The sequence below is a fragment of the Notolepis coatsorum genome (genome assembly GCF_963971535.1).
Source record: "Notolepis coatsorum genome assembly, chromosome: 13".
NCBI lineage: Eukaryota > Metazoa > Chordata > Actinopteri > Aulopiformes > Paralepididae > Notolepis > Notolepis coatsorum.
Genome location: NC_140177.1, coordinates 14,431,401 through 14,458,887, shown reverse-complemented (window position 1 = coordinate 14,458,887; position 27,487 = coordinate 14,431,401). Strand labels below are relative to the sequence as shown.

Below are 27,487 nucleotides of genomic sequence, written 5' to 3'. Positions count from 1 at the left end.
AAGAAGGGGGCGCGCGACCAGGCCGCACACGCCAGCGTTTACTACAACAACAACCTCCGACTGTTTTAGGTTTTAAACCAACTAATTGAAGCAGCCAAGATGTTTAACAGACAGACCAGTCTGTGGATGGGTGATGTATGTTCATACTTTCTGTCTAGTCGGGTTCGCTGGTCGATGCTGGCGCTCTAAACTAACGGACGCGAGGAACACGTTAGCTCGTTTCAACACCAGCAGCTAGCTAAACACACGCCACGGAGTCGTTTGTTGACTTTTAGCTAGCTGTTGTGTATATACAGTCTTTTGACTGTATTTGGTTGCGGATAACCTTTTACATTATCTTGCCTATAACGTAAACTTGGGAACTTTCTCGCCATGTCGTATGTAACGTCAGCTAGCTTGCTGCTAATGTTACAATACGCTAATCTCGGTGTGTTGTTGGGTTAGTTAGGTGGTTAACGCTACATGTTACCAACAGGTGTCCCAGCGTTCCCTAGCTAACCACATGTATCTGGTAACGTTGATTGATTGAAAACAATTAACAGATTGCAGAATGGGTACAGTACAGTACAGCTCAATACACACAATTGTTAAGGGGATGCAGACCAGAGAAAGACTTTCGTCTTGTTTACATCAGGGTCCCCCATTTTCAATTAATCATAACATATGACATACAGATAAGACAGTACTGCTACATATATACATTTATGACATACAAGATTGACAAATACAGTACTGTTTGTGATACAAAAATAGTCCAGAAAAGAGAGTATATACATTTGACGTAGAAACTGTACATTGGAGGAGGTTGGGTAGGCGGGGTGGGGGTAACTGTACATTGGAATATTGACAACCTTACTTGGTCCGAAGAAGAGGGTCTCGTGTATTATTGGGTTAGGACATTTACTGTACATTTACAGGGGCCAGTTTCGATTAGCTAGACATTTGGTGTTTTTATGTTCATGGATTAGTAGCTGGTGTGCCGTTAGTAGGACAATGGTCACACAGCTGATGTTACTGTTAGCACAGTTAACACATGAGATTAGCCCTCATTTTAATGCCAGCAATAGAATTAAGGTTGGTGCCACGTTTTGTGCTAGTAATCATGGTCTCAATCAGCTCGTTTTCAACTCATTATTGTAGCACACAGTGCTATATTTGAGACATATTAATCTCGACTAATGTGAGAGTTGTGTGTGTGGATTCAATATCTGTCATGATAAATATGTCTTGTTGTTGCATCAAGTTGTGTGGCTTGATTGCTTTTGTTAAAAGTCATGCTTTGTAAAGTTAACCTGTTAAATGTATTTGTGTGTTTTCAGTTGGACCCATACATGGATGAGAATTTCATCAAGCAGGCGTTCAGCACCATGGGAGAGACGGCTTATGGAGTGAAGATCATCACACATAGGATAACAGGGTAGGGTTTGGACTCTTGCCACCAAGGCAATCATAGGGCCAGTTTCACAGCCGGTGCTTAATCTCGAATCAGTTCTTAAGTGTTTTAACAGACGATGAACTGTCCCCCTCTGCCAGGAATAACTGGTTCCAGAGTGGCACCAATACCCTGCTGGTCTAGAATAGGGATGCACCATTCAACATGTCTCAGTCCCGATACCTGGGCTGTGGGTATCGGCCGATACTTAGTACCAATTCGATCCATTTGCTTTAATGAACGGTACGACTTTGAGCACCATATTTATATGATACTTTTCTCCATTAGAGAGACTTAACGTGTCACAAATGCAGCAAATCAAGTCACTTTGTGGGGCAACAGTGGCTCAGGAGGTAGAGCAGTCATCTGGTAATGGGAATGGTCCCGGTTAGATTCTGGCTCCTCCCAACAGCAAGTCGAAGTGTCCTTGAGCGAGACACTTGACTCCTGATGAGCAGGTTTGCAATGGTTGCCTCCGCCGCTGTGGTATGGGTGAATGTGAAGCGCTATATGAATGCAGTCCATTTACCATTTACTTTGCTTTGATTTCTGGCACGTTAGACGTGTCTTGGTATCAGATTTTGGTACCGGGGGAAATTCGCAGATACCGATATTCTGTTTTAGCCTGGTATCGGGCCGATGTCCGGTAGCGGTATTGGTGCATCTGCATCCCTAGTCTAGAACAAAGAACTGCTCACATTGGGCTGAATTATCGTGACCAACTGCAGAGATGTCATTCTGGTCATGGAGCGACAACAAGCCACCTGGTTCAAGACTAGTTGGCGTTAAGCTCAGCTGCTACACTGCAGCAAATTAGCTTTTTCTTGTAACGTTGGCTGAACGCTGGCAGGAGGGGTGGCTGGAACAGAATGCAGAATACCGGAGGGATTTATGAATGGAATGGTGAGTAGCAGCAGCTAACTGGGCGTTGGTCGTCTGTCTTCTGGCCTCACTTCACAACTTGTTGCCACACACACACACACACACACAAACACACACACGCACACACACACACACGGATGACAAAGGCAGCCATGCAAGGTGCCAACCGGCTCATCGGGAGCAGTTAAGTGTCTTGTTCAAGGTCACTTCGACATGAAGTAGAGGAGCTGGAGTAAAACTGGTGTAGTTTCAGACGACTGCTCTACCCCCTGCGCTGCTGCCTCGTCCTGTCTGTCCTGCTCTGGGTCTCTGTAGTGGCTTAGGGGTGGGAGTAGGGATGGGAATTGATAAGATTTTATCGATACGATTCCATTATCGATATGATTCTTTATCGATTCCCTTATCGATTCCTGCTCAATTTATAATTTAAATAAATTGGAAATGCAGCAGAACTAAGCGGGTTAGAATAACAACATGCAACTTGACATTTCTGATTGTCATTTATTGTTGAGCCCCCATGTCAGAAAAATACAAAAACTGTAAAAAAATAACTATAGCCTACATTTAAATAAAATAATGTATTTGAGATTCTCTTACATTTTTTCTTTTTTTTTTCTTAAACTAATTTAATCTATTGAATAACGACCTGTTGAATGTAACTACAGTTCAATATCTTAAACTAATTTAATCTATTGAACCGTAGTTGCATTCAACAGGTCGTTATTCCTCTGACTTCTCCGTCTCTGGTCTTTCAGAGACACACACACAGAGCTCCCACGCGGGCCGCGTGAATATTAAAGGCAACCAACTTGTGTTCAGCTTTTCTCTGATTGGCCACGCCGCTAGCCCGCCCCCTTTTGCTGCGAGCGCGGCAGGAACCTTCAAGTTCCCTGGTGCAAAATAAATCTGGTAGTTCGTTTATGACGTTAATTAATAATAAACACTGTTAGGACTCTTAATAATAAACACTGTTAGGACTATCTGACTCTTAATAATAATCACTGTTAGGACTATCTGACTCTTACTAATAAACACTGTTAGGACTATCTGACTCTTAATAATAAACACTGTTAGCTGTTAGGACTATCTGACTCTTACTAATAAACACTGTTAGGACTATCTGACTCTTAATAATAAACACTGTTAGGACTATCTCGATTCACACGTCACTACTGTAACTAGAAACTGTACATTGTAACGTTATATGTTATTTCGCGTTTTTTTTTTTTTTTTTTTTTTTTTTTTGTCTTTTTCCCCCTCCATTTTCCTCCGATTTCTCCCATCCCAATGTTAGTCGTATGCCAATTCCCAGTCCCTTCCTGGTCGCTGCGCACTTACCCCCCACAGTCAGATCATCTGGGAGAGTGGAGGCTACCACGTGCTTCCTCCGACACACGTCCAGCCAATCACCGCTTCTTTTCACCTGGCAGCGCGGATTCTCATTGAGAGGGCGTAGCGTGTGGGAGGACCACACTATCCCCCTCACGTCCAATCCGCGCTTAGCAGGCGCCCCGACCGAACTGTAGGAGTTGCTGTTTACAACGACCCGGACCCACCCCGCCAGCTTCTCCCACCCTCTGATACAGCCAAATGTATCAGTGCAGACGGCCAGCCAAGCTGGTGACAACCCCGGAGCTGTGAGCTGGATTCGAACAGGCAAATCAAGCTGTTATTTCGCGTTTTTAACGTTAGTCACTGTACATCAGTGTGGGTACATTATGGTAAAAAGACAGTAAGAAGGTTAGTGGTAGTAGTTAGGGGTGGGAATCACCAGACCTCACGATACGATACTATCGCGATACTTGCCTCACGATACGATAGTATCGCGATACTAAATATGGTATTTAGTATTGTATTGCGATTTTTTTTCTTTTTGATCAAATTTAATTTATTACCTTTTTTCAACTGCAAAGTAAAACTGTCAACATGTTTTATCTAATAAAATAAAGTTCAGTCTGTTCATCTCACTTCAATCATTTTTATTGCAGAACATGGTATTTTCTCAAGCAGACAGATGTAAACACTGTAATCTGTGTTGCATGTACCTGACAAACTGAACTGTTTGTCTTACAGTCATATTCCAACTTAACTGAATGCACATGTGTGTGTGTGTGGACTACTGTACTATTACAGGTATTGAAATTAGAGTACCGATACCAGTATCGGAAATGCCTCCGATGCTGGTATCGGCGAGTACCCTATAATTCTGCGCTCCGATACCATATGACGTAATTTATAAACAACACGTGCGGTATCTTCAAACTGAGAGTGAGCATTATAAAACAAACGTGTTTTTAATCGACGTGAATTAAAGTGTCAATGCTGTTTGTCATTTTAACAGCAGATACTTTCTTAAATGCCATCGTCCCTACAGCAGTGTGACGGGGAGCTCTGATGTATTCGCTTGCTGGTGTTATTAGCATTAGCTGAAGAGCTAACCGAAAAGCTAGTTGGGGCTATTCATAATCCAGCAATAATGGCTGCAGACCTGCAAGCAAAGTACAGCAAGTTGGCAAAGGGAGTATTCCAAGGTAAATCACTTTCACCAGTAACGTTATATTGTCTTGTTTCCATCTAACCTAGCTCGCGTTAACTGCTAGCTCATGCTAACGTGGCTAACTGATCAACCTCTCCCACACATGCACGCAATTAATGACATAATGCGGACAGCCATGATACCGGCGGTGACAATGTTTAGCTTTTAGTGCCAAATGATAAGAGTCTGAGGCGGAGTCTCAAAAGAGAATGTTGAATATTTATTGTGCATTAAAAATCACAACAGAGCCTCTGCTACTACAGTAGCTAACCTAAACGGAGCCGACTGGATAGGAAGTGCAACAACGTGTAACCTCCGTGCGGAATCAATGTCACAACAACCTTTCCGTGGGTGAACTCATTGAGCATACATTAATACTAATCTATACAATCACCTGTGTTGAATAAATACCATTACTTTATAGTTATTACTAAAAAAAAACAGTATATATAAAACGGTAGCTGTAAAATAAAAAATAAAGTTTTATAATATATATTATTTTTTAAATGTATGCACTGGTATCGGTATCGGCCGATACCCAAAGCTTAGGTATCGGAATCGGATCGGGAAGGAAAAAATGGAATCGGAACATCTCTAATTTAAATGAACAATGCAACTTCCTGACTGGCCTGGACGGTCAGTTTGATATCTGCCCTGGTGCACAGAGGCCTGGTCAGTTTGATATCTGCCCTGGTGCACAGAGGCCTGGACGGTCAGTTTGATATCTGCCCTGGTGCACAGAGGCCTGGTCAGTTTGATATCTGCCCTGGTGCACAGAGGCCTGGACGGTCAGTTTGATATCTGCCCTGGTGCACAGAGGCCTGGACGGTCAGTTTGATATCTACCCTGGTGCACAGAGGCCTGGTCAGTTTGATATCTGCCCTGGTGCACAGAGGCCTGGACGGTCAGTTTGATATCTGCCCTGGTGCACAGAGGCCTGGACGGTCAGTTTGATATCTACCCTGGTGCACAGAGGCCTGGTCAGTTTGATATCTGCCCTGGTGCACAGAGGCCTGGACGGTCAGTTTGATATCTGCCCTGGTGCACAGAGGCCTGGACGGTCAGTTTGATATCTGCCCTGGTGCACAGAGGCCTGGACGGTCACACCACCTCCAACACCACTCATTGCGTTTCGACCCTTTCGGGTGTCCGTTACATGGAGCGTTTTCCCAGAATCCTACCTTTTTTAGAACTCTAGAACTAGATTGCTTCCAGTGGCCAGCAGCAGTGGACACACTCTGTTGGGAGGGTCAGTCGGGGAGGGCTAGATGATCACTAACCCACAATAGAACCGAGACACCCGACACTACGAAGCCACACGCTGAACAGAGGAGTAGGTCCCAGTGGTAGAGCCCAAGAGGGGCATTGGAATCAACCCCAAGTCTCGTTCATGGTAGTTATTGTGGCGTCATCTTTAGAACATTCAGTTCTCAACATTCTAACCTCACATTTCGAGACGCCTGAAAACACAAGTGACACTCTAATTGAAATGAACAATGCAACTTCCTTATACACATTTTTTTTTTTATGAATAATTAAATATCGATACTTGGCGTCCCTGTATCGATACAGTATCGCCACGCAAAGTATCGCGATACTACTACGTATCGATTCCCCCCCCCCCACCCCTAGTAGTAGTGTAATATCTGTGTAACCTCTTTAGGGGTTCAGCAGGCTGCTGTTCTGTGGAGCTGTGTGTAATGTAATATGTGTGTAACCTCTCTCTGTAGTAGTGTAATATCGCTGCTGTCGGGACAAAACCTCATAACTCCATTTTTTGAATTTTTTTTTATTATATAAATCAACTCCGTAGATCATCCTCCATATGTGTGTGTGGGTTTTACAAAGTTTAAACAATGGGAAAGCATTAAACCGATCATCTGTCTAAACCTCCTAACTCTATTCACCCTCAAATCTGTGTTAGTTTTTTTCATCTGCTGAAAAGTTGGGTTTTTGGAGTTATGAGGTTTTGTCCGACTCCCGACAGCAGCGATATGTGTGTAACCTCTCTCCTGTGTGTCTCTCTCTGTAGTAGTGTACTATGTGTGTAACCTCTCTCCTGTGTCTCTCTGTAGTAGTGTAATATGTGTGTAACCTCTCTCCTGTGTGTCTCTCTCTGTAGTAGTGTAATATGTGTGTAACCTCTCTCCTGTGTCTCTCTCTGTAGTAGTGTAATATGTGTAACCTCTCTCTCCTGTGTCTCTCTGTAGTAGTGTAATATGTGTGTAACCTCTCTCCTGTGTCTCTCTCTGTAGTAGTGTAATATGTGTGTAACCTCTCCTGTGTGTGTCTTTCTCTGTGTAATATGTGTGTAACCTCTCCTGTGTGTGTGTCTCTCTGTACAATTCAATTATCTTTAATGACCACCCAGCCAGGCTGGTGGAATTTGATTTCAGTGCAGCATGTTACAGCATTGTTCCAACATAGAACATATAACATCACTTACATTACATACATACTACATGCAGTTAAATACATAAATACACAATTACAAGACCTCAATATCAGACCTCAATGTAGTAGTAGTAATATGTGTGTAACCTCTCTCCTGTCTCTCTCTCTCTGTAGTAGTGTAATATGTGTGTAACCTCTCTCTCTGTAGTAGTGTAATATGTGTGTAACCTCTCTCTCTGTAGTAGTGTAATATGTGTGTAACCTCTCTCTCCTGTGTGTCTCTCTCTGTAGTAGTGTAATATGTGTGTAACCTCTCTCTCTGTAGTAGTGTAATATGTGTGTAACCTCTCTCCTGTCTCTCTCTCTGTAGTAGTGTAATATGTGTGTAACCTCTCTCTCTGTAGTAGTGTAATATGTGTGTAACCTCTCTCTCTGTAGTAGTGTAATATGTGTGTAACCTCTCTCCTGTGTGTCTCTCTCTGTAGTAGTGTAATATGTGTGTAACCTCTCTCTCTGTAGTAGTGTAATATGTGTGTAACCTCTCTCTGTAGTAGTGTAATATGTGTGTAACCTCTCTCTCCTGTGTGTCTCTCTCTGTAGTAGTGTAATATGTGTGTAACCTCTCTCTCTGTAGTAGTGTAATATGTGTGTAACCGCTCTCCTGTGTCTCTCTCTGTAGTAGTGTAATAAGTGTGTAACCTCTCTCCTGTGTGTCTCTCTCTGTAGTAGTGTAATATGTGTGTAACCTCTCCTGTGTCTCTCTCTGTAGTAGTGTAATATGTGTGTAACCTCTCTCTCCTGTGTGTCTCTCTCTGTAGTAGTGTAATAAGTGTGTAACCTCTCTCTCCTGTGTCTCTCTCTGTAGTAGTGCAATAAGTGTGTAACCTCTCTCCTGTGTGTCTCTCTGTAGTAGTGTAATATGTGTGTAACCTCTCTCTGTAGTAGTGTAATAAGTGTGTAACCTCTCTCCTGTGTGTCTCTCTGTAGTAGTGTAATATGTGTGTAACCTCTCTCTCTGTAGTAGTGTAATAAGTGTGTAACCTCTCTCCTGTGTGTCTCTGTAGTAGTGTAATATGTGTGTAACCTCTCTCTCCTGTGTCTCTCTCTGTAGTAGTGTAATATGTGTGTAACCTCTCTCCTGTGTGTCTCTGTAGTAGTGTAATATGTGTGTAACCTCTCTCCTGTGTGTCTCTGTAGTAGTGTAATATGTGTGTAACCTCTCTCTCCTGTGTCTCTCTGTAGTAGTGTAATATGTGTGTAACCTCTCTCTCCTGTGTCTCTCTCTGTAGTAGTGCAATAAGTGTGTAACCTCTCTCCTGTGTGTCTCTCTGTAGTAGTGTAATATGTGTGTAACCTCTCTCTGTAGTAGTGTAATAAGTGTGTAACCTCTCTCCTGTGTGTCTCTCTGTAGTAGTGTAATATGTGTGTAACCTCTCTCTCTGTAGTAGTGTAATAAGTGTGTAACCTCTCTCCTGTGTGTCTCTGTAGTAGTGTAATATGTGTGTAACCTCTCTCTCCTGTGTCTCTCTCTGTAGTAGTGTAATATGTGTGTAACCTCTCTCCTGTGTGTCTCTGTAGTAGTGTAATATGTGTGTAACCTCTCTCCTGTGTGTCTCTGTAGTAGTGTAATATGTGTGTAACCTCTCTCTCCTGTGTCTCTCTGTAGTAGTGTAATATGTGTGTAACCTCTCTCTCCTGTGTGTCTCTCTCTGTAGTAGTGTAATATGTGTGTAACCTCTCTCTCCTGTGTGTCTCTCTCTGTAGTAGTGTAATAAGTGTGTAACCTCTCTCTCCTGTGTCTCTAGGGGCTCAGCAGGCTACTGCTTTGTGGAGCTGGCTGACGAGGCGAGCGTCGACCGCTGTGTCCACAGACTGAACGGGAAGCTCGTCCCCGGGTCAACGCCGGTCAGTCCTCCACACAACCTTTACCACTGCCTGACTATTATTTACCATTTTCAACAATAATAATAATAATAATAATAGCTTTGAAATTATTGTTTGTCTGCAAATATATATATATGCCAGTTAAACCCCCACCTTCCATTTTTTCAGTGTTATGCCTCTTTGATTCACCGGTATACATTGTTTACTGTATTGACGTGGCGGTGGATAGCGGAGCATCAATAGTCCTGGCCCCTCCTCCTTGGTTTGATAAATGTACGTGAACGCTGCCGTCACATGAAAACCCCGTAACTCCAGTTGTACTGATGGACATGTTTTTACTGTAGTCCTTAATGTGCTCATTGAGTTTAACGACCCAGGAAACCCATTCTAAACGACAAGAGAGAGAAGCTTCAGGACAACAGCATGGGCCTCCAAAAAGTCTTAAAGGTCTTGCATATTTATTTCTTGAACGCTGTAAGCAGGGTCCAAGTGCCAGATACCAGTAAAATGTATCGACAAGAGTTGGATTTGAATGCCGTTTGCAGTCGGCATCTGAAAACACTCGGTTTGGAGGGCCAGTCGGAGGGCTAGATGATCACTACCCCTAGACCCACAATAGAACCGGGACACCCGACACTACGAAGCCACGCGCTGAGCGGAGGAGTAGGTCCCAGTGGTAGAGCCAAGGAGGGGCGTTGGGATCAACCCCAAGTCTCATTCATGGTAGTTAACAAGTGTCATTGCAACCGCCAATGAACTGGTGGTTCACATCGCGTGGTCAGTTACATATTCCCCATTTTGAATATGAATGCCAGGAATGATTATAGGCTAATGTGTAGGAAATATTCATAAACAATTGTCTAGCTCCACCAATATTTGCGCAAAAGACAAGCTGTGAAACCAATCAGTCCAATCTACAAGAGGAAGTTGACTTGATTAATTATTGACAACCGATGAGACGGGGTGGCACCTATTTATTTAAAAGCCAAGTATAAACTACAACGGAACTATTAAAAAAAAAGTGTTTGCATGGATCAAAGTTGACTTTAGCAACGCGGTTGTTATTATTTTTTCTATGAGAGTTATTGAGACTCATTGGTGGAACCGTGTTGACTGAAAGCAGCCGCTAGGAGATGGAGTGTCATTTATGTTGAGCTTGGAGCTCTTCCTGTCTGGCCTCTGGCCTGCATGCGCTGTGCCGTTGTGTTATCCTTCCTGGGCTCAGTAGTAACTGGCTGTAATGTAGCGTGGATCAGCGCAACCTCACGCCAAAGCATTTGATAAGTTCTGGCTTATTTAGTTTAAATGAAAAAAATACAAAATATACCTTTTTTTATAAAAAATGATGCCTTACTCAGCAAAGTAAGGTATCGAAAAGGATTTTGATATATATCGAAAACTTAACCCAGCCCCTGAAACACGGTGGTATAATAAAGTTGATTGAAGGATGCTAGGTCCCACTGAGCTGTTGACCTGTACGATCAGAACCCATGGTATCATTTAAGTCGGCACGGTTGCGTGTTTGTTATTTCCTGTAATGTTGACATTCCGGAGCTACAAGGTTTTCATTGGACCGCAGCGATAGAAACCCTACAGTAGCAGACACTCAAAAGTCAGTTTGATATCGGCCCTGGTGCACAGAGGCCTGGACGGTCAGTTTGATATCTACCCTGGTGCACAGAGGCCTGGTCAGTTTGATATCTACCCTGGTGTCCGTTACATGGAGCGTTTTCCCAGAATCCTACCTTTTTTAGAACTCTAGAACTAGATTGCTTCCAGTGGCCAGCAGCAGTGGACACACTCCGTTGGGAGGGTCAGTCGGGGAGGGCTAGATTATCACTAACCCACAATAGAACCGGGACACCCGACACTACGAAGCCACACGCTGAACAGAGGAGTAGGTCCCAGTGGTAGAGCCCAAGAGGGGCATTGGAATCAACCCCAAGTCTCGTTCATGGTAGTTATTGTGGCGTCATCTTTAGAACATTCAGTTCTCAACATTCTAACCTCACATTTCGAGACGCCTGAAAACACAAGTGACACTCGAGATCCAGAGACGTCTATAATTCACCGCTCGTGGGCTGCTTTTGTGCATCGCCCAGCGGGATTAAACAAAATAAACAAAATCTCAGGTTACCTCCCGGTCTGAACCAAGACACCCCCATTGAAAGGAAAATCTATATATTCTTTTCACTAAATCCCTATGAATTGACATTGCAGTGGGCGCTAAGTCCTGTTGGGAGGCTTCACTGACGTGAAACGAGATAGGAACCAAACAAGTCCACTTGAAAAAGGGGGTCTGATCCCGCGGGTGTCCGGCCCGGTGACTCTTGGCTGCCTGCTACTGTACTGGAAGATCCCCCTCGGAAGCCTGCCGGGTTACTGTGCTCCCGTCCATCTGCCCGTCTTTAGGCTGCTTGTATATGAATGTACTGTTGTCTGAAGCTGGTGAATAGAGTCTCTGGTAGGAACTAACAGAGGAATGGGGGCTAAAGGCTGCTCTGGGTGGTGGAGGTATGTAAAAACCAATAACCACAACCATAATAACTACTCTCTTTTATCTCCCAGCAATATCAGTGCTATACTACAGCCCTCTGTGGCTCCCTGTTGGCTCAGTGTGTGTTCTGCTTTCTCGCCCCGCACAGCCCCGCAAGTTTAAGCTAAACTATGCCACTTACGGGAAACGGCCGGAGGCAGGGTAAGACGTTTTCTACTGACTCACGTCTCTACTGATGCATGTCTCTACTGACTCACGTCTCTACTGATGCACGTCTCTACTGACTCACGTCTCTACTGATGTACTGATGCACGTCTCTACTGATGTACTGATGCACGTCTCTACTGACTCACGTCTCTACTGATGTACTGATGCACGTCTCTACTGATGTACTGATGCACGTCTGTACTGATGCACGTCTCTACTGATGTACGTCTCTACTGATGTACTGATGCACGTCTCTACTGACTCACGTCTCTACTGATTTACTGATGCACGTCTGTACTGATGCATGTCTCTACTGATGCATGTCTACTGATGCACGTCTCTACTGATGTACTGATGCACGTCTCTACTGATGTACTGATGCATGTCTCTACTGATGCATGTCTCTACTGATGCACGTCTGTACTGATGCATGTCTCTACTGATGCATGTCTACTGATGCACGTCTACTGACTCACGTCTCTACTGATGCACGTCTCTACTGATGCACGCTCCTGTTGAGATGTTGTGTGTTGAGTCTAGGGATGTGCATAACGGTTATCTTGATAGCCGGCTATCAAGTCGCTGTCATTAACCAGCCGTGTTTCTTCCTCTCTTTTACGTAACGTGGTTCCAAGTGGTCTGTCTGCCACAATCTGCTGCTTCACTTTCTAATTATATCTCTCTCTCTCTCTCTCTCTCTCAACACGACGATACAAATATATCTAACGTTACCAGACGACGTCCTACAACATGGACTACACACAGTGGTCATGAGTTAACACTGCTGCTCATCATCACACAACAATGCTGGCTAATGCATAATGTTGGCTTTGATAATGTTGGCTTTTTCCCGGTACTTTCATAATAACAAACGTTTTAGTTTCAGTTGTTAACCTGTTCCAATGACATCTGGTCATAAATCAATATTTTTGACTGTTGTATAAAATATGCGATTTTAATTTCAAACGTATTCAAGTATTAACATCACTAACATGTCACAACAGCATGTAGAATGTATATTATCATCAATACGTTAGTTTAGCAATAGGTTAAAAGTGTCATTAGATGGATTTAACTTTTCGATTTGGACAAGTCTAGTCGCGAGGGTGACCATTTTGGAAATTTTTAACCAGCTGTCGATCAGCGTTGGAATTTTTCAGAACTCAGGCATTATATTTATATAATATTTTGATTAATTATTAAAAAAGTATATTTTTTTTATATGAAGTTTGCCAATAGGGATGTATCAGTAGTATTGGTAGTAGTCGTAATAGTAATCCAGTCTATTTTTTTTATTTTCAAAAAAATAAACTAGTTCAACACAGGTAACCACTTTTGCTTAATTTCTTTGATGGCTCAAATGTATGCTCTAGTGTCTAGTCGATTTTGTGTTTTGAGCACAAAGTTCATCATAGATCTAGCCTCTTAATTTTGCTCTCAAAGTGCACCAGATTGATGCATTTAACTTTAAAACTTAAAAAAAATTTAAAATGTTCCTGGGGGTGCATGCCCACCGACCCCCCTAGAGGGGCAGAGGTTCACCCACCACCACAGTCTCACTAAATCCTGTGGGAAACGCTGAGGATTCAAATTTTTTTACGGCTGTGGGTAGGGCGTTCCACATTGTTGTGGCATAATTGCGAAACGTGTTTAGTCCCTTGTTTGTATGATAACAAGCCTTTTAGTTCATGGTTCAAAGTAATGGGAAAAGGGTGCTAGCTCGCCATCAATCAGAAGCTAGCCACAAGACTTGCATTCACGCTCTCTAGCACACAGCCTCCCAGCCTGGCACAACCACCACAACAGTAGGGTCTACAAGTAGGCTCCCTTAAAACGATAACGCTATTAAAAAAAAAAATACAGTGGAGGTTAAAATAAGAATATGACTTGGCCTGAAAAAAAGTTCAGTCAGGAGATTTTTTTTGCTTTAATCCCTGAGAACTACACTTCCTGGAAGATTCTATAGGGGTTCAGAGTTCTGTATTTCAACTAACTAACTGTTATTATTCGGGATAATAAGCCACAAAAGGTAACGTTTTTGACAAATTTGAAAACGCAGTTAGTTTCTCTTCCCTATTGTTAGCATTCAGCAACAATTAGATTTGAAAATAGTTTCAAAATAGTGCCACCCTGATAAAAAATAAAAAAGCTACTGTACATTACAGTAGATTTCATTATCTGTTCTCATGCACGCCTGGTGATACTAAATCCAAATTGAACTCAGGCATTTGAAAGATAATATATGTATATTAGGGATGTTCGATATTGGCTTTTTTACCGATATTGTCCAACTCTTAATTTCCGATACCGATATATGCAGGGTTTCCCCCCCCAAAAAACTGAATAATTTCAGGTAATTAACATTACATATCTCTTGTCGTGGAATTAACACAACATTATGCATACTTTTGACAATGAATTAAATCAGAATTTGTTCTTACTTGCTTGCCTGGGTAAATAAAGGTTAAATAAATGTAAAAAATATTATTACTATTATTATTGTTTTTTAAACAGATACCGATATTTTCCGATATCACATTTTATGCCAATATCTGCCGATAATATCGGTAGGCCGATAATATCGGACATCCTTAATGTATATATATATATATAAATGTGCGAATTGGCTATAATAAGGTAATTTATAAGCCTCCTATTTTATAATCTATAATATTTCAAATTGCATTGGTCCGGATGGGAGAATTCAGTACTGTATCTACAGAACCTTCTGTTTAATCATCTTCCCTTTATTAATTTCCTTAGATTTTTTTGTACACATGAACTCAAGAAGGTACTGAACGAGATCAGTGGCAGTCTTTAATGTTTGGTCATTATTAGCATGGTGTTATTCACTGTCAAAGATGCAAAGAAAAATCATAATTCATATTCTCTTTGTTTCATCACAATTTAAGCAAGCCTAGTAATGGACACAATATTTCTGACACTGAATACATTCTGTGAGGTCCATAGATGTCCCTAGATACCAAGAATATGCAAATGGACCTTGTAGAAGTGGAGCAATATTCCATTTCCCTAGGTATATATTTTAGGTGGATTTTCACCACGGGTGGAAGAGGTTAAACTAAAGTCTAAACTCTAAAGTCTAAAACTCAATTTCAACATTGTTATCACACCACGCAATCTAAAACTAGGGATGCCCCGATCACGTTTTTTGTCACCGATCGTTGTGAGCCATATCGGCCGATACCGATCCGATACCGATTGTTTTTGATTAAATTTTTTTTAAATTATTATATATATATATATATTTTTTTTATAAAATATATATATTATATAATTAGACATGTACTTGTATTATTTGCGAGACATCGCCACCACGCAACAAGCTCCACTGTCTGTGTGTACTCGAGTAGCCTCCAGCTACGGCCAGGATTCTCCGGAGCTGCAGCTGGACCCTATACTCGAGTAGCCTCAAGCTACGGCCAGGATTCTCCTGCGCTGCAGCTGGACCCTATTGGTATAACGTTACTGTGGTCATATCACATTCAACATGCCCTCAGCTCGAATACGCGTCGAATCAGTGTTATAAGACATTGATATCAGGAGCTATGTGTAGCTACTGCTAGCCGGATATATAACGTTAATATTTAGTATGTTAGTTCAATGGGACATTTCGTTTTGAACAGTGAACTAACTTGCGCTAACAGAGCTATCATACACGTCTCTACTAGACTATTGCTGGAGCATTTGTTGATATCATGAGCTATCAGTAGCTAGCCGGTTAGATACCGTTCGGTTAGACAATGCCTCATCATGTATTAAACTAAAAGTGAATAGTTGACTGGGTCATTTTGTAACGGTAGCTAACATTAGCTCATGTAGGTCCCGTCCCAATAGACTAGACTAGACCCGTGTTTTCATGCGTGCGGGAGGGGCTGGACTCGAGAGCAGACGCGCAGCACTGTGTGCAGCTCCCGGTGTGATCGGTTTTGACGATCGGCGAAAATAAAGCATGATCACCGATCGCATATATACTGATTATCGGCCGATAACGATCGGTGGCCGATCGATCGGGGCATCCCTATCTAAAACCCCTCTCCCAAACCGTTCCTACAACAATTAGTTTTATGTTGCATGATCATGTATACATTTATTATGCATTATTATTTAAGTTTAAATATCAACATTATCTGGCCATCCTCAGTAAATACTATCAAATACTATGAAACTCTTTTGACCTCATCTGGTCTTCCCAAAGACCAGAGATAGGACTTACGCACGCGCACGCATGCGCACGCACGCACACACACACACACACACACACACACACACACACACACACACACACACACACACACACACACACACACAAACACAAAATGGCCATAAAGGATGCAAAGCATGTTTGACGCATTGGACCCGTTGCTCGCAGCGTTTTAACTGCACATAGAAACAGTGTGACTTGCGAGAGGAGTTGTCATAGGGCTGTGAATGCAGGGCTGAAGAGCTAGATGTCATAGCTTCTAAAATTGGAGGGCTGGTCTGTATCTATTATGAAATGACAATTGCGCGTCATTGAATGCCTGCACTGGTCTGTCTATTATGAAATGACAATTGCGTGTCATTGGAATTATTTTCTAACTGGGCGGGTCTCTTGTGTACCGAAATGTGGCACCGATTGATCTAACGTGAATTCGATCGGTACCCTTAAAAGTACAGAGTTCGCTACCCAACCCTAATGATTACTGTAATTTACTCGTCATTCGTTTATTTTAAATTTAATTAAGTGAATTTCAAAACAACTGGCTAACCGGACGTCCTGCACATCCCTAGTTGAGTCACCTATTAGTTAAAACAATAGTCTTGTGTTCCTGCTGCCTCCTATTGAGTAGGAATACAACTTCTCTCTATGCCTCTCCCTCTCCCTCCCTCCAGGCCTGAGTACAGTGTGTTTGTTGGTGACTTGGCTCCTGAAGTGGATGACTACCAGTTGCACCAGGTGTTTAAGAAGTTCCCCTCCTGCAAGGGAGCCAAAGTGGTGACCGACCAGTACGGCAACTCCAGGTAGGACTGGTACCTCCCACCTAGGACCTTATAGACTAACCCACCCCAACTAGGACCTTATAGACTAACCTAACCCACCTAGGACAGCCTTATAGACTAACCTAACTCACATAGGACCGCCTTATAGACTAACCTAACCCACCTAGGGAAGCCTTATAGACTAACCTAACCCACCTATGACCGCCTTATAGACTAACCCTAACCTGACTCACCTAGGAACGCCTTATAGACTAACCCTAACCTGACTCACCTAGGACCGCCTTATAGACTAGCCTAACTCACCTAGGACCGCCTTATAGACTAAGCCTAACCTAACCCACCTAGGACGCCTTATAGACTAACCTAACTCGCCTAGGACCGCCTTATAGACTAAGCCTAACCTAACCCACCTAGGACGCCTTATAGACTAACCTAACTCGCCTAGGACCGCCTTATAGACTAAGCCTACCCTAACCCACCTAGGACCGCCTTATAGACTAACCTAACCCACCTAGGACAGCCTTATAGACTAACAACCTAACCCACCTAGGACCGCCTTATAGACTAACCTAACCCACCTAGGACAGCCTAAGACAGCCTTAGAGTAACCCCAACCTTAGAACAGCTTTCTAGACTAACTTTAGGAAAGCCTTATAGACTAACCCTAACCTTAGGACAGCTTTATAGACTAACCCTAACCTTAGGACAGCTTTATAGACTAACCCTAACCTTTGAACAGCTTTATAGACTAACCATAACCTTAGGACAGCTTTATAGACTAACCCTAACCTTAGGACACCCTTATAGACTAACCCTAACCTTAGGACAGCTTTATAGATGCACCCTAACCTTAGATCCTTATAGACCGTGTTCTGTCTTGGGTATTGTATTATTTGCTTTGTATATGCTTCCCTTAGGTCATTATTAGCAAATCCAAAGTTACCTCATATCACCCTGATGATATTCAGCTGTACGTCTCTTTTAAGCCTTATGAGACAAACTGTCTTTTTGCACAATTGTCTGATATTAAGGACTGGATGGCTAACGGTGTATTACAGCTAAATGCAGATGACACTGAGGTCCTCATTCTCGATTCCATACATGCATAGATTTGATTCGATATTGTTGTCTTGAGTTACTTTTCTACTACCCTGTAGCAGCTCATAGTGGAGCAGTCCTCTGGACCAGTTAAAACGGTTAAACTGACCCTGGAGCAGCTCACAGTGGAGCAGTCCTCTGGACCAGTTAAAACGGTTAAACTGACCCTGGAGCAGCTCACAGTGGAGCAGTCCTCTGGACCAGTTAAAACGGTTAAACTGACCCTGGAGCAGCTCACAGTGGAGCAGTCCTCTGGGTGACATACATTTTTCATTTGAGTTGCGATGATAGTTTGCTCCAGCTCAAACAGTGAGAAATGGGAGGACCTGATCCTAGGAATCTCTCTCCCTCTCTCTCTACATTACATTTTTTATTTAACATTTTAAGTAGCCAAACATTACACTATAAATATAAAGAAATATATTTCACTTCATTAGCTGAACTATTCTAAAACCATTAAGACGTGATCTCTCTCTCTGTTAATATAAGATTATATGTGAAACTTGATATTTCCTCACAATAATCGTACCGTCAGAATCTCATACCGTGACATCCCTACCGCTGTTTTCACCACCTCAAGTACATTCTCTCATTATATTCCAATGTGTGTTCCGGTCAGTATGGCTGCTGTTATTGCATGTTGTAAAGGGATACTCCAGACTATTTGGTAGCTGTCTGTTGGAAGCCATTTCAGTCCACCGCACAGGCACTGTTATGAGATATTAGAAGTAGACATGATTAGCATTTATTAGCTGTGCTATTGGTGGTCGATGAGGTACAAGATAAATTCAACAATTTCTCTTAAAATAATTACTTGTAGCTAACCTGACCTCCATCAGATGGTCCGTTACATGGAACCCAGTAGTTCCTCAAAGGATGCTGATTGGTCCAATCCACTGTGGCCTGATCCACACGTAACTTGAAGCTTGACAAAATGGGATTCATGTGATCTCACAAAGCCAGCTGCCGTGCAAGGTTAAATTGTCGTGCCTTCATACAGATTATTTGAAAAAAATCCGTTGACTTCCTCCTGCATCTCTTAAGAAAATGCTCATATCTACCTCCCTAACATCTCAAAAACCAGAGTTTTATTGGACAAACTGAAATGACTTTCAGATTGTGGACATATGACATGTGTCTTCTATTATTCTGTAGTGACTTGTAATATTCTGTGTCTCCAGTAGTGACTTGTAATATTCTGTGTCTCCAGTAGTGACTTGTAATATTCTGTCTCCAGTAGTGACTTGCATCAGTAATGTGTTTTTCTATTCTCCACACTGTGGGCTTCCACCAGTGGCGGCCTCTTCATCCATTTTTTTGCTGAGCGATACACAATGTTTTCTTGCCATCTAAAACTATTGTTTTCCCCATATAGGCTAAGCAAGAGCAACTCACAATTCAAGTGATGCTACCTCGTATTAAAAGTAACAACCACGTTTCAGTTCTACCAATAATAATAATAATAATAATACCCATTTCTATATTACGTTTCTGTCATTGTATACCTGGCTGTTTTGAGCATGTGGAGTTGTGGTGCAGGGCGGGGGCTGACGCTGTGTTCTCTGCAGAGGCTACGGCTTCGTGAAGTTCGGGGAGGAGGGCGAGCAGAAGAAGTCTATAGAGGAGTGCCAGGGCACGGTGCTGGGAGGCAAGCCGCTCAGACTCAGCATCGCCGTGGCCAAGAGGTAGGAGCCTGGAGACAGACGTTGTGGAGATGTCTGTTATGGAAATGCCAAACTAGTCATGTTTTTAATTCTTGTATCTGATATTGGCTTGACATGACCGATCCACGTACCCAATCCAGATTCCATAGCGAGGCTCCATATTGCGACAGTTTTTTAAATAGTGCTACAAAAAACTAGTAGTGTGACTATATATATTAGTGGTGAGACTCGATTAAAACATTTAATCGAATTAATTCGAGAGTTTTTAGTTAATGAATCGAAATGAATTAAATTTTAAACGTTGATGCGAAAAGCAGAATGTTTCAATTCAAATGGATTTTGGTATACGATTGAATCAATGAATACGTTTAAGCAGCAAAATCTTGTTTATTAGCTACTACACATAACAGTCGGATCAATGCAATTTTTAACAAAGTGCAGCAATTTTAGGAATGATATATATATATATATATAGCGCGCAAAGGACCTTCCTCTTTTGAAAGGTAACATTCCGAAGTTTCTTACACAATAAAGAAAAACCACTGAGTGCTAATGATATAGAGTAACAGAGGTTTGAACACACTGAAGTAAAAGTTGTGTGTACTCACATTTCTGTTTACTTGTTGCCGGATGCCTGTTTTTAAGTTCCAGCTGAGAGGTAGGAGCTGGAAAACATAATGGTTCCATAGCCTGAAGTCTTATAGTCATACAGGTCCAAAGTTTATAAAAATCAAATCAAAATCCAAAAAAAAAAGTATACCAAACCTAAAACCGTGATACGAACCGAACCGTTGATTTTGTGAACCGTTCCACCCCTAGTGGTGACTGTCAAATGACACTTTCCGGATGTTTTGTCTTCTAACTCGAGACCCGAAGCACGCAATAGGTTGAGTGTGGTGACGATCGAAAAGCAGCAAGGTCAACTTTCCAAATTTTATTTTTTTATTAATCGAAATTAACGTGATAAAGTCTCAGCCCTAATATATACATATGGGGGGGGGGGGGGCTGGCTCTCTCGCTCTCTCTCTACGTTCAATGATTTAAAGTAGCCAAAACGTTACACTATAAATACTAACTGGATAGTTGATGATAAACATTTAATTTCATTAAGTCACTGTGTGTGATTATTATTTTCTCTGTATATATAAAGTGTGTTTTTGGCTAAAGTGGATAGAAAACACTACTGTGCAAAAGTCTTAGGCACCCAAGAATTTTTATATAAATGGTCTTACTATTTTTTGCGTTGCGTCAGTCTTAGTAAATTATTTAATTTTTAGAAACTTTTCATTTAATTATTTTTGAAAGCATCTTCATGGTTTAATGCAAACGTATGTTGCAGGGACTATTATAATCATATTGGCGTGACTATGCATCAAAGGGTTAAATCAAGCATTTTTAAGTGCTTTAGAGGAAATGTATATCGTGATATAGCCAAAAAATATATATTGCGATATCATTTAGAGGCCGTATCGCCCAGCCCTAGGGTGTAGGTATCTGTCTTTAGGGCCTAGGTATCGGTCTTTAAGGTGTAGGTATCTGTCTTTAAGGTGTAGGTATCTGTCTTTAAGGTGTAGGTATCTGTCTTTAGGGCCTAGGTATCTGTCTTTAAGGTGTAGGTATCTGTCTTTAAGGTGTAGGTATCTGTCTTTAGGTGTAGGTATCTGTCTTTAGGGCCTAGGTATCTGTCTTTAAGGTGTAGGTATCTGTCTTTAGGGCCTAGGTATCTGTCTTTAAGGTGTAGGTATCTGTCTTTAAGGTGTAGGTATCTGTCTTTAAGGTGTAGGTATCTGTCTTTAAGGTGTAGGTATCTGTCTTTAGGGCCTAGGTATCTGTCTTTAAGGTGTAGGTATCTGTCTTTAAGGTGTAGGTATCTGTCTTTAGGTGTAGGTATCTGTCTTTAGGGCCTAGGTATCTGTCTTTAAGGTGTAGGTATCGGTCTTTAGGGCCTAGGTATCTGTCTTTAAGGTGTAGGTATCTGTCTTTAGGGCCTAGGTATCTGTCTTTAGGGTGTAGGTATCTGTCTTTAAGGTGTAGGTATCCGTCTTTAGGGCCTAGGTATCTGTCTTTAAGGTGTAGGTATCCGTCTTTAGGGCCTAGGTATCTGTCTTTAAGGTGTAGGTATCTGTCTTTAGGGTGTAGGTATCTGTCTTTAAGGTGTAGGTATCCGTCTTTAGGGCCTAGGTATCTGTCTTTAAGGTGTAGGTATCTGTCTTTAGGGTGTAGGTATCTGTCTTTAGGGTATAGGTATCTGTCTTTAAGGTGTAGGTATCCGTCTTTAGGGCCTAGATATCTCTGTTAAGACCCTCCTGAGATAAGTTAACCATAACCTTTTGTTTTTTCCAGCCAGAAGATGAACAACTACCATGGGGGGCAGGGCCAGGGTTACCAAGGCAACTACAGCCAGCAGCAGCCTGGTTTCTATGGTGGCGGGAGCGGAGGGGGCCAGGGTTACTACCCCCAATGGGGGGGTTATGACCAGTACGCTGGCTACAATGGTGGCTACAACAATGGTTATAACAGCGGTTATAACTATGCTCCCTACGGGTACCCCCCACCAGGCCACATGATGCCCCCACCACCCATGGGCATGCCGCCCATGACCACAGACATGATGGGCACCGCAGAGGTGAGACGTTCAGGCAAAGAGAAACACCACTTGCTTTACTTGAATTCATTCAATCATTCACTGTTGCATGGTCACTTTCCCCCCAAATCAAGTTCAAACTCATCCAAAATATTGTCCCTTTTCAACCGAAATGACCCTGAACGTTTAGTCCAGGGATTACGTTTCATGGCACTATATTGTTGTCTGCGTTTCCACCACGGTGTAAAGACCCAGACAGATGAGTCCACTGGCAGTGAAAAAGCTCTCTAGGCATTTCAGTGTCGCACTAGAACAGAAGGACAATCGTCTGATCACATCTTCGTGATTGCGGTTAAATGAACAGACCAATGTTCCCTGCAGAATCTTTTGCCATATATTAGTCCTCACATTGAACAGGAACATGCAACACACTTCTCAATGCACTGGCGACTCGGGAGTCCAGATGCCTCGTATTCCCAAACGGGGCTTGTTCTTGTTCTCTGCGCCTAAGGTCTTTAACACTTTGAGTGCCAGCGACGATATATGTTGTTAGTTCATTTTTTTCGACTAAGAGGTTGGCAGTCAACTACGGCTCCTTTCGATCGATTAGTCGACTATTCAACTAATAGGGGTCAGCCCTAGTCCGCTCACAAATATTTGTCATCCATTTTGCAGTGTTTTGTGTGTTACTAAACGAATGTCTGCCCCATCTTCTCCAACAGGGACACGAAGAGACGGCTGGTGTAGATGAGGACGGTGGAGAAGGTAAGAACCGTAGAACAGTTTTAAAATCCATAGAGTTGAATGAGCAGCGGAAGCCATTGTTCCTTGACGGTACAGAGTGTTAATATGACTGTCTGTGTTTCTCTCCAGAGCCCCTTCCTACTGTCGATGTGGACCAGTGTAACAGAGACTTTATGCAGCGCAGTGAAGAACTCTACGATGCCATGATGAACTGTCACTGGCAGCCGCTGGACTCCCTCACCTCCTCTATCCCTGCCTGCTCCTGATCCTCTATCCCTGCCTGCTCCTTATCCCTCCATCACCTCCTCTATCCCTGATCCTCCATCACCTCCTCTATCCCTGATCCTCCATCACCTCCTCTATCCCTGATCCCTCCTCTCCTGATCTCCATCACCTCCTCTACCCCCCGCCCCCCCAGCCATCCATCCTGACCCTTCTCTCATCTTTTTCTTCTCCTGAATCTGTATCTATCCACAGTTCCTCGGCAGGTCTGGAAAAATAATTGAAGTTGGAGGTTTGAGAATGACCCTAATTTGAAAACGAATGTTTCTTGTGTGTGAAGCAGGACATGTTTTGTGAACCGATCAATCTCATGTCTGTCCACTCCTTGGTACAATGATGCTGAGCACCAGAAGGACAGGAGCGGTACAGTAGGAGTCAGCAGGAACCATGCCGGGAGTTATTTACTCATTACCGTTGCACATTAACACTTTGATCGCCGGGGTTAAATTCATAATTTACCATCCCTCGCCAGCCCTATTTAACATGGAGAAGTTCCCCTTTGCAGGGCTATAACTTTTTAAATTGTATTGCTCAATTGACATTATTATGGCCCATTCAACGTCCTATATCTATTGTTCAGGGTGTAGCAACGTTATACTTTTTCATTCACATATTCATACTAAAATACGGTCTAAAGTATAAGTATGTTTTTATCGTTTTCTGCAGCTTTCTCCAGAACTTGATTTATAGCCCTAAATGCATTATATTGATCAAATACAGTTTGGTAGGAATCTGTGTGAGATAAAAAATGTCAACTGGACGTGGTTCTAGGAGTTACTACGTATGATCTGATGTTGACCCATGTTTATCGAGTTATTGGTAACGGATCACTATCCGTTGTGATCAGCTCGAGTCCTGGGACTATTAGCGAGTGATCGGACCGAATTGAAATGAGCACCAGCTTCCACTTCCTGTTTCTCCCCTGGGCGATCCGCCGATCGGCCACCAGATGGCGCTCTTGAACCGTTGTAGAGTTGAGAGGGACTCAACAGTACATCTCATGTCTCCGGGGGAGAAATATGATTTCGATCACAGATTTTTGAAATATTGATATCAAAGACGCTATCCAGCGTCTTCGGCAGAATGAGCATGGCGGGGAAAGACGTGTTTCAGCGTCAACGGCGATTAAAGTGTTAAGAAACCACACGTTCCTTTTCCTCAGACTAACACTTCCCTCTGGAGTATAAATGCAGGCTTAGAATGACATGTCTTTTCTAATGAAACGACTCAACGATTCTGTCGGAACAAAGACTTTATTTGCCTAGACCTTATCAGGCTAGTTAGTAGCTAGACCTAGTAACAGACTGGTTAGTAGCTAGACCTGGTAACAGACTGGTTAGTAGCTAGATCTAGTAACAGACTGGTTAGTAGCTAGACCTAGTAACGGACTGGTTAGTAGCTAGACCTGGTAACAAGACTGGTTGGTAGCTAGACCTAGTAACAGACTGGTTAGTAGCTAGACCTAGTAACAGCCTGGTTAGTAGCTAGACCTAGTAACAGACTGGTTAGTAGCTAGACCTGGTAACAGACTGGTTAGTAGCTAGACCTGGTAACAAGACTGGTTGGTAGCTAGACCTAGTAACAGACTGGTTAGTAGCTAGACCTAGTAACAGCCTGGTTAGTAGCTAGACCTAGTAACAGACTGGTTAGTAGCTAGACCTGGTAACAGACTGGTTAGTAGCTAGACCTGGTAACAGACTGGTTAGTAGCTAGACCTGGTAACAGACTGGTTAGTAGCTAGACCTAGTAACAGACTGGTTAGTAGCTAGACCTAGTAACAGACTGGTTAGTAGCTAGACCTAAATTGTAGTTTTAATTCACGTATGATAACAGCCATGATTGGGTCAGGCCAGAATTTGCTTCATAAAGAGACATGTGAAAAGCTTGTTATAAATGAGAGCTTCTGTTGGCTCATAAAGAGACAGTTTAAAGGCTCGTTATAAATAAGAGCTTCTAGGTCTCATAAAGGATGTTTTAATACATTCTAGCTGTATACCTTAAGTGTTCCTGAATGTGTTTGTATATATACAGGATGGCAGAGTATCTGTCTTATTGAGTTGTTTTTTAATTGAAGGAATATTTCAGTAAATAAACCACATCTTTTGTCTTTCACACCTTTTCCAAGTGTTTATGGTTTGGGAATTTTTTTCTTTTTCCGAGATTCAAGAAATTTAATTCTAACCACAAACGTGTAATAAAAAAAAAAGTAATTTATCAGTTTTTGAGGCTGGAAAATAATTATTTTTATATACATTTGAAGAACTTCCAGGACATTATTGTAAGCCGTGTGTTGCTGTGACTTTCTGTTTGACAGAGTTGAATATAACATGGTCTGTGTTCCGTTCAGGATGGAATTAATAGGAACTGTCCTTTAGCTATTAAGTCAGTCATCCTATCAAACCATGTCAAACTATCAAGTTCTATCTTAATAGTTTTGAATATGACTATAGTTTCTATTAAAAGTGAACCGTACTGTGGCTGTTGTGTTTTTCTATCAGATAATGGGTCCAGTGTTTTATCTGAGGTCTGATCTTCTGTACTTCTGTCTGGAGACATTTTATCAATAAAAACCGATTTGGGTGAAAAGACATGATTCTTTCTTTGATTCTGACTGTGAAATCCTTCATATACCAATATGTAATGAAATCACTGCTATTGTCCAACGGTATTGAGACAAACATGTAGGCAATCTGCAATCTGTTAAATAAAGTTTTCATTCATTCATATGTCATTTAATTATGGGTGAAAGCATAAATAGTTTATGGGAGAAACCATAGTAAAGAAGAGAAGGATTGAAAAGTTTATTATTATTAAGGAATGTCCACACTGTAAATGGCTCCCAATGTGAATGTATTTAGGGCACAACATTCATAGCACCTGACCAAGGCCACAGCATCTGTCGCACTTTATCTTGGATGTGCGTGTGTAACGGCGGTACCGCGAGTATATCCACAGTCACGATGGACTTCAAGTGTTGTGAAGTGACTGTGGGTGTTAGCGGTACTGCAAGTAAACTCACTCCCCAGAGCCACCCAGACCCATTACTTAGGGGTGAATTCACCTCTTGGTATAGTGGTCTGTGATGCCGCCCGCGACGGGTTCAACTCCCACTCGGGGAAATCCCTTAACAGGGGTCGAATCTGAAACACAACGCAGAGCAATACGAGACCGGCGGCTACACATGCATTTCTCTGTTGCTGCAGAAACCATAGTAAGAAATGTAGTTTATCTATGGGAGAAACCTGTATGTAACTATGTACAGATACCGAGATGTCACTCCATGTTACCTGTTACCTGTTTACTGCACAATGTTGTTTCTTCATTTTTTGATTCTATTATATGTTGTACCACTGTATTGCACATCGTTGCGCGCAAGACCACCCGCATTTCATTGTATACCTGTATGCCGTGACAATTAAAATTTAAAGTTACAGGTTGAAAAAGCCCTCAGCTCGGAACTAGGCAAAATCTGCATATGGCTCGCCGACAACAAACTATCATTACACATGGGCAAAACAGAGTCCATTCTCTTCGGTTCAAATAACAAACTCAGCAAGACCGACGGCTTCTCGGTTACAGTGGGTGACAATATTATCACAAGGAAAGATGAAATTACCTACCTGGGTTCCATCCTAGAGGCTAATCTTTCCTGTGACAAAATGGCATCCAATGTAATAAAAAAAGTCAACCAACGAACGCGATTCTTGTACCGGATCTCCTCTCTGGTAAACAAGAATACCCTGAAGACTCTAGCAGGAGCACTCATTCAAGGGTACTACGACTATGCTTGCACCTCATGGTACCAAAGCACCTCAAAGGCACTAAAAAACAAATTACAAACATCTCAAAACAAGCTAGTCAGACTACTACTTGACCTGACTCCTAGAACCCACCTCACCCCTGCCCACTTTGACAACCTAGGATGGCTTAGAGTAGACGACAGAGTACAGCAACTTGCAATGGGCCTGGTCTACAAGATACACTACGCGACCAAGGTACCCATGTACATGTCAAAATACTTCCCAAAGGTCAGTGAATACCACGATCACAACACCAGAGGGAGCTCCACAAATCATGTAAAACCCAGATTCGGCTCAAACAAGGGACTAAACACGTTTCGCAATTATGCCACATCAATGTGGAACGCCCTACCTAAAGCTGTAAAGGAATGTGAATCACTACCCACCTTCAAAAACACTCTCAAAAAACACCTACGTGAGACTGCAATTCGAAACTGGCCCCTACAAATGTCCTAACCTAGTTGTACAGTAAATGACCA

General features: G+C 42.3%; 1 protein-coding gene across 2 annotated transcripts; it reads left to right on the top strand.

Annotated features, from left to right (window-relative positions):
* Positions 1–25,782, top strand: trnau1apb (tRNA selenocysteine 1 associated protein 1b). 2 transcript variants are annotated; one of them, XM_084327339.1, is made up of 9 exons: positions 1–135; positions 1,320–1,417; positions 9,050–9,149; positions 11,774–11,826; positions 16,729–16,857; positions 19,503–19,619; positions 21,942–22,224; positions 22,905–22,947; positions 23,056–25,782. In XM_084327339.1, the coding sequence occupies exons 1-9, from the start codon at positions 100–102 to the stop codon at positions 23,190–23,192; spliced, it is 996 nt and encodes a 331-aa protein (XP_084183465.1). In that variant the 5' UTR covers positions 1–99; the 3' UTR covers positions 23,193–25,782. The 2 variants fall into 2 exon arrangements, with proteins under 2 accessions (XP_084183465.1, XP_084183466.1); XM_084327340.1 differs by lacking the exons at positions 1–135; positions 1,320–1,417 and adding an exon at positions 2,206–2,335.
* The last annotated feature ends 1,705 nt before the right edge of the window (positions 25,783–27,487 follow it).

Bases quoted from the DNA above. Each gene is read 5' to 3' on its own strand.
- trnau1apb (XM_084327339.1), top strand. From the start codon at position 100: ATGTTTAACAGACAGACCAGTCTGTGGATGGGTGAT. The intron at 11,827-16,728 runs GTAAGACGTTTT...CCCTCCCTCCAG, and splicing joins GGGAAACGGCCGGAGGCAGG to GCCTGAGTACAGTGTGTTTG. The intron at 19,620-21,941 runs GTAGGAGCCTGG...TGTTTTTTCCAG, and splicing joins AGCATCGCCGTGGCCAAGAG to CCAGAAGATGAACAACTACC.